The sequence below is a fragment of the Daphnia pulex genome, chromosome 1 (genome assembly GCF_021134715.1).
Source record: "Daphnia pulex isolate KAP4 chromosome 1, ASM2113471v1".
In the NCBI taxonomy this organism is placed as follows: Eukaryota; Metazoa; Arthropoda; class Branchiopoda; order Diplostraca; family Daphniidae; genus Daphnia; species Daphnia pulex.
In genome coordinates, this window is record NC_060017.1 from 2,076,451 (window position 1) to 2,089,123 (window position 12,673).

Consider the following 12,673-nt stretch of genomic DNA (forward strand, 5'->3'; position numbering starts at 1 on the left):
CCAACTCGGAGCATATCGTGTTGAGTGACGATTGGCGTGACACATGCGCAACACTCGACGACTCTCTCGTCTTCGGTGCCGAAAAAAAAAACTATAAGGTAGCTGCTTCTGGTCTGCTATACTGGCGCCGAACAATTCCGTGCCTCATCCAGTCCCCTCAGGAGGATCTAAATGCTGAAACTCGTGGCCCGGGTCGCGGCGCGGCGAGGAAGCAGATGTGACGGCAGCGGACGAGCGCTGCCGTCGCACGGACGTCGTCAACGATCACGCCGGTCGCTGGCTCTGACTGCCATGGTGGTCGATGCTGCTGCTGCTGCCTGATGGCGGTGGTGATGATGGAAGAAGGGTAGAGGATAAAGGAAGGAAGGAAGGAAGGAGGAAGGAAGGAAGGAAGGATAGGTATAAAGGAGATCCTGGTAAAAGGGTGTGCGAGGAAAGGAACTCGGGTGCGGCATCGATTCGTCCCGCCGTGTACGTATGTGTGTGTGTGTGTGTGTGTACGTGTAGATATACATGGACTCCTCCTCTTTTCACTCCCATCCATCCATCCATCCCCACCCCGAGCAGCCTCCCTATATCTTCGTCTTCCCACCGCCGCCGCCGCCGCCGCCACCTCCTACCCCACCCAACTCCCGTTCTCTCTCTCTCTCTCTCCGCCCGTCGTCGTCTGACACACGCAACTCCGCGGGAAAAGAGGAGGGAGGAGAAGAAAAAAGAGAAGGAGGAGGAGGATCTGTCCGTCAGCTGCTGCCGGTGGCTGCTGGGGCTGGTGTTATATTTTCTATAGCAGGAGCAGATCGAGACCCGAATCCGGCCAGTTCTCTCCGCTCCTCTGCGGATAGCGAACGGTCCCGAACCATCACCCGACACCAACACCACCCCGGACGCGGTGCTTGTGGGGGGATCTTCCAACCAGTATATCTCACACAATCAAACAGAGATTTTTTCCAATTTTTCATTGACAAACAAATTCATTTCAATTTGCGGCGGAATCCCCCCCCATCTTCGTTTCCTGGCGGGAAAAGAACATTTTTTTTTTCGTTTGAACTTGACGTGTGTCAACGCGGTTTTTATTTCTTCTTCTTTGAGACGTGCAGCTGCCCGTGATCCATTCAACACAAGAATCTTCTTCATCAACTGCTGCAGCTGCTGCCGTGGCCTCTTTTGAAATCGTTTTCAACCACTGCCACTTGCTCGAGTCGCTGTCGAAAAAAGAAGAAGAAGAAGGACGGTGCGCGTTTCACGGGGTTGCAATTAAGAGTTGCCCAGCTCCCAACTCCTCGTTCAGCATCTAAAACCGAGAGATTAACACGTTGGTTACTTTTCGCCAGAGTTTTGATATCCACCACCTGCCCTCCACCACCGCTGTGGATTTCCCTTCGGAGGGAAACTTTGATTTATTCGCTGATTGTTTGACCCACCGTCAGCTGGACATTTTCACGTGACGCGGACCCCCTATATCCCCCCGGCTGCTGCTCCTGCTCCTGCTGCTGCCCCCGAAAAGGTGCCTTTTTTTCCATCATTTCGATTGTTATTACGGGACGTTAAGTTGGCTCTAGACTCAATTCGAGCCAACTGACAACAAATGCGAAGGACAACAGTCGGCCAAAAGACGACGGGAACAATTTCGGAGAAACGAAGAAAATTGTCGGTTATTGTTGTCTGAAATAACAGCGGCAACACGCAGGGAACTTGACTGCTCCTTTTCCTGCCCATTAAAAAGGAGCGCCTCCTTGTTTTTTCGCCCCATCCGCAAAAACACCAATGCAAATAACCAGAAACGATGACTCGCAGCTGATTGGGAAAACAGAAAGATAAAGAAAAAACAAAAAAAAGGCGGAGAAAGAGAGTCTGGTCTCCCGCGTGTTGTGTGTCTGCGAGTGTCTGTGTCCGAGTGGGTGTCCGTGTGTGTGTCTGTGAGTGTTGAGTGAGTGTGTTTGGACATCAGTAGGGCGACAGGCGCATGAATCGATGATGGCCGGTCGTGCAAGATCTTGCACCTGGCGTCGCTCTAGGCACCAGCCCCACTGAGAAGAAGAGAAGAGAAGAAAAATTCCTGTCTATTTTTTCTCCTCAACAACAAGCGCACTTGGCTCTCTTCTTCTTCTTCCCTCTTCTTCACCTCCCTTTCCCTAGCTCTCCTTTTTAACTCGAGTCCCTGTTATAATAACCTTCAACCTCTTCTTCCTCTTCTTACACGCACACACTCTCTCTCTGTCCGCTGTCTTTTTTCGCCCTCTCGCAAGGAGCGACTGAGGAGCTTTAAGTCGTTTTTCTCCAATTACGTCAACAGCAGCTCGGCCAGTGACTGCATCCAGTCCACGGCGCGAAGAAGAAGAAAACAAAAATAAGGAGCCCAAAAAATATATTTAAAAAAAAAAGATAAACAATAGAGTGGAGAGAAATTGCAGTTTCTGCCTGTCTTGTTTATCTTTCTGGATCATTTGGAAGCCGCCAGAAAGAGAAATCTAAATTTAGTGGGTGCCCCACGGTCGACAGCTTTGACCTTTCGCCACCAGCCAACGGAAGGAATCGAACAATAAAAAAAAGAGCGTCCACCACCTACGCAGAGCGAACTTGTTTCCCTTCGTCTCTTGACTGAATGACATGACATAACCGTAGCGCCTTATTGAAAGGAAGAACAAATATTGCTGCTGGTCAACTCTGGTGATCTGCGAAAATAAAACAAAAAGAAGAGACCGCACACAACCACTACGAGGGTCTCCCCGCTCGCCAGACGTTGGAACATTCATCGAGTTCCTATCCGCCCACACGAAGGAAAGGTGAGGGATCAATAATAACAACCCTGTAGAATCCGTTTGATTCTTTCTCGCCTTTTTCCATTGGTTTCTTGCTCGATGATTGCTGAATCAAAGAGTTTGTAAGCCACATATTGGCTATGACTGCGAAAGTAAATCAGTCAAGAGTGATGGCGTTGAATGTGACCCTGGGTCGTAATTCGATATATATTTATGAAAGAATGGATGGGTAATTGATTATGCATACCTATGTATAATAAGAACGGATACCAGGGTTCAGTCAATATAGATTTCAAAGGGACCATGAGACTTGCTATACTGGTCGTGGATCAATCCTTTTCCGTGAATCAACAGTTTTCTCCCATTTCGATTGGATCCTTTGCGGCTCTATGGTTTTTAATGCTATCGTCAATTCTACAGTTACAACATGTAGACGGTCGGGCATTTACGGTGGATACACTATAATACTTGATTCCTTATACCGGTTGAATTGATCTTTGATCACCAAAAGGATTTATTCAAATGGTTGTTAGACGAAAGTTATAGTCAATCCCCACTTCCCTAGCTTTCCCTATAGCCTACATCCATTTAGATTCCGCACTTATTCGCTGCATAAAATATAAATTACTTACCTAAAGTGATTGTTTTGACGTTAAGGCTTTGTACCTTACGTATAATATGCTCTCCTTATGATGTTTAGTTCCATTATGTATGTAAACCTACAGACCGTGTTGAAAATTAAGTAACTCTGTAAGACCCCAACGGCCACCAGAGCAGGACAAAAGAAGGAAGAGAGAGTTTGCGACGGGCCATCGATTGTGTGGACCAACCAGTCCATATATCACCTAACTACTACTATAGCACCTCCTCGCTCTCTTCTCCTGTATACATATATATCTACTCGATTGAATCGGCCAGCGTCTCAGACAGTGGATTGTTACTTGACCTCGCTCTCCGGATGGAGTTGATCAGCTCCTTTTTCTTCCTCCTTCGCCTCTTTCCAGGACAAGATGGAGAGTAACTCTCCGACGTAGTTCCTCCTTCAATCTAGTGAATTTCTATTTTCCCGATCGGGTTGCATGGGAGGCTAACGTTTGATTTGGCTGCTGCTGGGGTAGGGTGTCAGGATTGATCTTGGAAATCGGCTGCTATGTAGCCTATAGATGGGCTGATCTTCGATTTGAATATCTAGCGGATAAAACGCGACAATTTCAAAGCGCTGAAGCCCATGGTATGCATATAGCGAGTCGTTTTCTCGTGAAATTTCATGACCCAAAAGTCAACTGAATTCTTATTTTTTTCAGTTGTCGTGTCGGCTCCGCTCGCATTTGACTCTGCAACTCGGATTGCCTTTTCTCTGTCCGACTACGCTACTCAGTGGCTATATACTGTCTAGATAGGGTCGTAAATACAGGCGAGCAAACACAGTTAAGTCGACACACAAGACACTCGATTATTGGCATTGGAATCGATCCAGGGGACTCGACATTATACAACACACAGAGACACACACATACAAAAAGGGTTGCTTTTCTTTCCCTTTTTACATTCTCATTCCTTCTCATTCATATCCCATTATATTTACATTCTATAGATCATCGTGAATGTTTCGGCTGGGGACGATATCGGCTGTGTATTACTTTCTTTTTCTTCTTTTCCCTTCAGCCCCTTCAGCCCGCCAACTGTTATTCTGAATAGCACAAATCCCAGCGAACATCGCCGGGCTACGACAAGAGAATACAGAAACAGGGAATAAAAGAGCGGCCCAGGCTTCCACATATCAAAGGCTATGGGGTTACACCCATACAGACTTGGTGCTGAAAAAGAGTTGAACGTGCAAACTATGTCTATTCGTAAATAGCCAAATATTGACTCAGAGCCCCAAGCCGGGCCCTTCAGCCATCAAGCTCATGTGGCTAACGTCACTTTTGATTTAGTCGCCGATGGACGGAATGTTATATAGAGCTTCGTATACCGCATGTAACGTGACGTCTTTTTATTTGAACACCCACAACCGTACAGGGGGAAAAAGAAACCGGAACAAAGTACGTACGTAATACACTCTACATTAGTGAAGAGGTTTATAGCAGACGAGATCACGAGAAACCCAACTTGGCCGGGAGACGGAGACTGCATGTATGGGCGTGTTGCTGCGCTGCGCTCATATCGATTGATACGTGGCATCTCTGCCGTTTGGTTTCGGTGGAGGCAGTTGGCGTTCGTAGCTCAAAAAGAAGAAAAGAAACAAAAAAAGGAAAAGAAAAAAAGAGGAGAACAAAATAAATTCAGCTGACGACGACGACGACGACGACCTCGGTAGCACCAGTGCACCACGCAATAAGCATACGGCGCAGCCAGCAGGCAAACTCTATATTGCCTATTACGGAATATTTACGAGCTTTATATACACATACAGTACATATACTTCTGCTGTGTGTGTATACTGTGTGCATGTATACTCACGGCATATATAATACACCGCAGCACACCTTTGAATAATTCATCCGGAAATGCGCTGTGTGCTTCAAATCGAATTGGCCATATACCAGCGGCAAAAAAGAAAGAAAGAGAAAAATAAGAAATAAAAGGAGAATATATTCATTAATAATAGATGAAAATAAGGAGAAGAGGAGATCGAAATACCGGATAATGCGAACTAACTTGCATTTAGAATCTAAACGAATAAGCCATTGATATTTATATGCGTAATACAGCAAGAGAGCTAAGCAGGTATAAACTAATCTTAGAGTCTCTTGTTTTAAACTCATTTCCTCTTTCCTCCGACTGACGAGAGGAAATTTATTTGGTTTGTTACAGTAGCTGTCGCTTGACATTTGCCTTTTGGGCAGACATGGCCGGCGCCACACCTTCTTCTTCGCAGACTAAATAGAGAACGTGAGATTTAATTATGGACCTGATGCCATTTGCTACGAGAGTAAAAACAAAAACGAATTTAGGATGACTGGTGGGCTCTATGGTAGGATTTTGGAAGGAGGATGTTGGCGGTGGGTGGCAGGAAAGACACTCAATTACTTGTGGGAATTCAGAAATGCTCTGCTCTCTCCCACAGTTTCTGTTGCGTCTCTCGTGACGTCTCTTTACCGACCCCCCGTTTCTATATCGACCGCATCGCCAGGGCTCTATATCACCTTGTAAGGGCAACTCCCTTTTTCCCCCCTTTCTTTATCAAATAATTATGACGTCAAGAAAATTCCAATTTTAGGGCGTCCACTGCTAAGAAATGTATTGATTTGAAACACCGATAAAATGGCGGAATCAACAGTCTAAAACGCGATCGGAGGGAGAAATGTCTTGGAAAAGAATGCTACAATATAATATCTACCGCACATCAGTATATGGGCGTTGTGTCGGCGATCAATAGTCTGAAGAGAGAGAAAAGATAAAAGGATACCAAAAATAAAAGTTTCCTATTTTTACTTTTTTTCTTTTCTCCTGTTCTTTCATTCTCAGTTGAAGGAAAGATTACTGTGCCCTGAAATAATTATTCCCGAATGACGAGTGTATAGCTTTGAAGGACGCGATGCTGTGAGAAGATTGCAAAAGAGCGGAATAACAGGTTGCCCCGGTATTATTGGCTCAGCTAGCATGGCAATAGCATAATTACAATTTGATTATTTCAAATCTCCTTCCCTATTTTTATCAATTGTGTAATAATGAACACGTAAGCAAATGTCGTGGAGACGACAAAGAAAACAGATGAAACGTGATCGTTGTGCGATTGTTTTATCTTTTGTCTGTTTCTGGGGTTAATAAATTGCAGGCAAAATAGGAGACGGAAGGAAGACGGGGAAAAAAATTGTTACATACGTCAGAGGCCGGGGACAACGACGCCATCGGAAGCTGAGAGAAGGAGAGAGAGAGAAAAAGGAACAAAACAAAACCAAACAATAGAGGAACAAGGAGCCAAGGAGCTGCAGAAAGAAGAAGAGCATTAACGCACTAGCCGGGAAAATGGAGCAACTCGCCTCGCTGCTGTGCTGGAAAGCGCTTTACCTCTTCATGGTCGTCCTGGCTACTCTACCGCACCGTAAGTCACGTTCACGTTCTTCTTATCAATATTTTCCTGTCGAATATTCCTACCGTCGCAACGGACATAGTGGTGTCTTGTTTCGAGAAGAGAAAACCAACGATATTCAATTTTTGGTTTCGTTCATTGTTCTACAACTTGTACTGGAGAGGGTCAAGCACCTTACTGCTGGGTCGCCCAGCTCAATTTGTGCTGTGTACAGGGCTCGTGCATTGGTCCCGATGGTTAGCCCCTCCTATACAATTGATAGGGGCGTGTAGGGCTATAAAGCCAACGCGCCCAGCCAGGCTAACTAATCTCTCTCCTTTTCCTTCTTTTCCTGCTTTTCTTGCGTCGCCCGGCCTTTATCTCTCAAATTCCAATTTCGTTTCGGGTCTTTTCCCTTTTTCACATTTCGTTGTATAAGCCATCGACTTTGTTTTATACTGGCGTCTTTTTTTCCCTTTAGTAGACCTTCTTTTTCTTTTTCTTTTTCTTTCTGGAGAGCAAGGATAGTAAGTTCTCTTTCTCGCTCCATAGATTCCCTTATAATACGTTGCGAGTCTATATATCCAGTGCGCAATGCGTCCGCAAAAACCAGCGCTGTTCTCCTCCGCTGTGTGTGTGGAAGAGAAACCCCTTCCTTCAGTCAATTCTCTTCTTTTATTCCTTTTCCGACTGTGGGATCTTGCGGACTGGCGGGTTCTTCCGGTGGGTTAGCTTCATTTGTGTTTGCGTTGATTTTTGTTTCCCTTCTTTCTCCCCCCCTGCTCTTTAAAAAAAAAATAGCTCCATTGTTTTTTTCCCTGCCGTTCCATTTCCCTGCGAGCGTGTAGTAGAGCTGCTGCACGGGCTGCACGCAGTGACACACAGACGGAACCGAACAAACAAAATATAAAAGAGCAGCCCAGCAAAACGGAAGGAGAAGAAAAGATAAAAGGGAATGAGCAGCTATACATCCACCCCAGCAGCAAAAGTGGAGAGTATAGGAGGAAAAAAAAAAAGAATAGAAGTCGATCTATCTTTATTATTCCTTTGTCCCCTCTTTTTTTTTTCTCTCTTTTTGTCTCTTGATGTTTATTTATTTATCCATGAAGTCGCCGTTGTTTTATTTTGTATTTTTTTGTATTTCCCCCCTTCTTACTGGGAAATTTCCTTGGCCGGAGAAACCGAGTTGGCAGGGATGGGATCAATCGACTCCATTAGAATATGGTCCTTTTTTCTATTATTTTCTTATTTGTATTTTTGTTTGGCTGGATCGCGACTAGATACATCGACCTTCGCATCAGTCTAGCCGTAATAGTCGGTTCCAGTGACGTCTTGAAGCTTGTTAGCATCACAGGAAGTAAAAACAGAGTAATCCAATGGAATAATGGATCGTCTTCACTCAGTCACTCGATTCGATTTGCTCTCAGAGCTATCGAGTGCGACAAGACACACAGCCCAGTCCTTTCAATGACATCTGGCACACTCGATGCAGGGCCGGACCTTTTGAAATTTTTTGCTTCACTTCTTTTTTCTATTGGCAATTGGCTGATATAGATATATCTAGAGCGACAGATGATACAGTAGACTGCACAATCTGGACGCTTCATCAGGTACAGACTAGGCACACAATCATATCTACCGGACGTGAACTGCATGCGTCCGGCAGTACTGTGCAACATACACAAAGTTTTTCTTTTTTTTTTCCCCGTTGCCCGGACGCTAATATATAATATAGTTGCACCGTGTCAAAAGTTGCCGAGCTTTCAGAGAAAGCGCTTCTCATATAAATCCAGCAACTTGATCAGAGAGACGTACATAGGACTAGGAAGAATTCAATTCAAGCGAAAAGAACTATAAAAGACTAAATTCGGATGAAATTTGATCGACCTTTTTCGTCCCAGTTTTGTCGCATCCAACAGATGATTCACTCACCCTATACAATCCTCTATCTTTTTTTGTAGAGACTCCGTATTGTATAGGCGCTAAAGAATAAGACGGCTAAAGAAGGACCATATAGAACCGTGACCGGGTAGCGTCATTCTTTGGGGAGCAATCAGAGACGAAAGAGTAGACAGACATTTCCCCGTTGGTACATGAAGGAAGAAGCCTTCTGGGTGTGTACAATCATTTGGGGTTCCAACAAATGGACAGTGTTCAGACATTTCCGCGTAGAATCTATATCCAACTAACCAATAAATGTCGCCCGGTCAAGAGACCTCCGTACCCTAATGACAATAATGCTCTGGGCTAGTGAACCACAAGATACGTTCACCATTATTTCAGTTGAAGAATTGCTGTATTGTACGAGAGTCTTCTTCCATTGATTTTGGGTTCTTTTTTTTTCGAGATGCGTCTCTCCTTTATCCATCCAAGATTCCACTCTCCTTACTCTTATGCAACAATTTTGCGCAGTGTCCATAAAAGATAGATTCTGAATTATCGATACAAGGGCTCTTCCTGTCTCTCTTTACTTACCAGAGTAGAGTATGTACGTACCAAAGTAGATGGATCCGGGCGTATACACTATCCTATGCTGACCGTTCGTGTGTGCCATGGATAGCGAACTCACTGGCTCGAACTCCATCCGTCTGATTGAATAGCCCTCAGCCTACGCCACACTTCCGCTCTCTCTCTCTCAATATGGGGGGATTGGATAGCATCCTTATAGAGTAGTAGTGCATATATATAGTGAGTGAGTGTACAGCTCACTTTCTATAGAAGCAGCTCCTCACTCTTTTCTCGTATCCCTACGTATTATTCCATGCAATCGTCTTCTTTCATATATATATCCTAGATGTTACTGCCGCATTTGGACGATGCTGTATACTATTCGTGCACAGATGAGCTATACATCCGGCGAGGAGCGGGAAAGCCCGTGGAACTCAACGAATAATTCCGATCCCGGCCTACGGTGCCACAACTAGAAACATGTGTCAAAGTGGGATTTGTTTTACCGGCAGTTAGCTCAAAATCATTCATCCGTTAGCTATATAGATCTGTTAATCAACGTTAATCGCTTATCATCCGTCAAAACGATTTCACGATCAAACGGCTCGCAAGCGATTTGTCCTTAAATTTCCAAGCAATGCGGCATCTTCGCCGATGTTGTATCTCGTTTCTTTTCTAACCGCATCAACGCAAATAATTGATGTCTTCAAGGAGCAGCAGACCCGTTGAACTCCTCAGCTAAATGTCTACAGCGCTGACGAAGCAGACGTTATCCTATTCCCTCCAGCGCAGCCCCGAAAATCGACGAGTGCACCGGAGACGAGTTAACCCAACAGAGACACTGCACTTCGCTCGACTTGATTCCTAACAAACAAACAAAAAAACAAACAAAAAAATAATAATAAATAAAACAAAAACAAAAAAGTCGATTCCGTATCACACATATGGGTTGTTGAAACGATGCTCGCCTTTGTAACGCGACGAGTTTCACGTTGGAAAAACTTTCCGTTTTTAATTTGTTTGCCAAGACGGAACTTGTCGCGATGACGCCAGCAGCACCTATGTAAAGTATGTAGACTCACACTCGCGTTATTATTATTATTATTATTATTACGGGGTTTGTTTGCAGACTTGGACGTGGGCGGGATGACAATGACGTCCTGTTGTCGCGTCGCCGTATATCAAACTGCTGGACGGGGGAAATTTCTCACTTGTTTCGTGGCAACTCACTCGGAATAGGAGAGAGAACAAAGATGGATCCATTAAAACGTGTACGAGTCGCTCGTTCGTTGGCTGTATTATCCGAGTGGACTTTGACTTAATTTGGAGACTCTCTTGCATCATGCAGTTTGCAACACAAGTCGAGTAAAGATGCTGCATATTTAGAGCGAGAGAAGGAGACATGATTAGACGAGCGGATGGTTTGAAGGAGAAGGACGCTCCTGATGTCTGCTGGCGAGAAATATACAAAGGGATGTAATATTACGAAATAGTGAGGGAGAGCTTCTTCTTCTTCTTCTCCCTTGGAGCTGTGATGAATTGATTGGGAAAATTGTCCTTCTACCCTCCCCGTCATCCACTCCTTTGACCAAAGTTATGCGCTGTTGAGCTCACGACGTCGCCAATGTGTGTGGAGAACGAACACGGCACCTCATTAGACGCCTCCGATCCGCTCCCGCTCCTCCTCATTGTGCAGCAGCTCCGCAGCAGGCTTCTCTCCAGACTCTCGTGCTCCATCGCTCTTATTCTGCCATTCTCCTCGCATAATGAACGATTGAAACACGAATAAAGAAATACGAGGAGAAATCCAAACCCCAGCCAACCGCGCAGTCTGTTAGATAATAACTTTAGCGGTATACACATTACACACCGTCGAAAGGAGAAAAAGAATTAAGGAGCCCCTTATTTGATACGAAAGAAGTCTAAAGCCACTGCCACACCCACACCCACGGCCGCAGAGCTTGTGGCGTATAGAGCGTAGCTGTTGAGCGTGTATTTGCTTTTTGAAGTTTGGGACGCCCGTCTTTGACGCCGTATAATTCAGACGTGATGCATTGATGCCGAATGAATGATTCTTCTTCCTCCTTTTCTCTTAATGAGGCCCTATACACATCCTCTATTCGCCATTGAGTCCTCCCACTCCCCCCGTCTTCTCCGGCATACTATATAATAAGGAAACGGTAGCCTATACAAACAGCCGCAGTCATTCTCTTGTGTATTCATCTGACTTCGGGAGCTGCACGGCGCCGGAGGCCGTGTTATGTTTCGCGGCATCTGAATCGAAACATTTATATATATATATTAAGGATAATACATCTAAAGAACCTGGCCCTGTCCTTCTAAAGATAATTGATCTCGATGAGAATGGGCGTCGCCTATATCCAATAAGTTTTGGTCTCGGGCAACCGGCAATCGCAGATGTCGCTCCTTCTCCTTCTTGGTTCGGCAGTTGTATAGTAGAAATAGAGTAGATCTACGACGGTGAGGATCGTCGTCTATCGTAGGAGCAGGAGGAGTCGTGGGATTTCAGCAGCAGTGCGGATCTCGATCGAAAAGCATCCGCAGCAAACCGCCTCCAGTCCTATTATACCCTCCCGCACAACTCTCTGGGGCTCGCTGGAGCGTCATCGCCAACGGCGAATGGATGGGTGTTGGTGATGCCGGTGGCGGGATAGCAAGTTTGAAATACTTTTTGCGTCACTGACAAAACTCTCAATCCACATCTAAATCTGGTTGCGTCTCCCCCGCCGTCTTCGGTGACATTCCAGTCTGTTTTGGCCTCGCCATTTCAGATTACGTACCTCTATTTTCAAAAATAGAATTTTCTTTCTATCTTTGGGTTTCTCTCTCGCTCACGAATTCATCTTTATTGGAATTAATATTAATATTCCCAGAAGAGATTAACGCCGATAGGCTTTGCCCACTCTTGCTGCGCTGGTATTTATTATTGAGTCAATCTATACTCTCACTGATACCACAGCAGAAGAGGCTTATACATACAGAGAAAGCTGAATGAGTAGATTAGAAGATGACCTATCTTACCGTATGCCATAATTCACGTAGGTGTATAGTACGGTACGTACAATACCTAATAACCTCCATGTCTGTAATTTGCTTTTGTTTCAAACAATATCCGACGACTGCCGTAATGCAATCCTCTATAAGTATGATGAGAAACCAACATCACCGACCCCATCGTGTAAATACCATTAAATTTGAAAGCGAAAACATGCCTTGTCGGCTCGGATAAGATCCGATCCCGATGAGCCTTTACTGAACTTATCTGGGCGAGGAGGGTGTAGCTCCTATAAGGTATTGATTTGTTTAGCTTGCACCTCTCGGCGTCTATCCAACATAACATTAGCTTTTTCTTATTAATTCCGAGTGTGCGCCACAGTTATTAGCGTGAAAAAAAAAGCTAGAAAGGACTAAGGAGGTTGTATTTCTACAA

General features: G+C 44.9%; 1 protein-coding gene across 2 annotated transcripts in view; it reads left to right on the forward strand.

Annotated features, from left to right (window-relative positions):
* The first annotated feature begins 790 nt into the window (after positions 1 to 790).
* LOC124188709 (neuronal acetylcholine receptor subunit alpha-7-like) overlaps positions 791 to 12,673 on the forward strand; it is a 50,722-nt gene continuing 38,839 nt past the window's right edge. For both annotated transcript variants that reach the window (XM_046581551.1, XM_046581632.1), the window contains exons 1-2: positions 791 to 2,783; positions 6,541 to 6,807. In XM_046581551.1, coding sequence (XP_046437507.1) covers positions 6,732 to 6,807 — 76 coding nt within the window. In that variant the 5' untranslated portion in view covers positions 791 to 2,783; positions 6,541 to 6,731. The remainder of the gene's footprint in view (positions 2,784 to 6,540; positions 6,808 to 12,673) is intronic.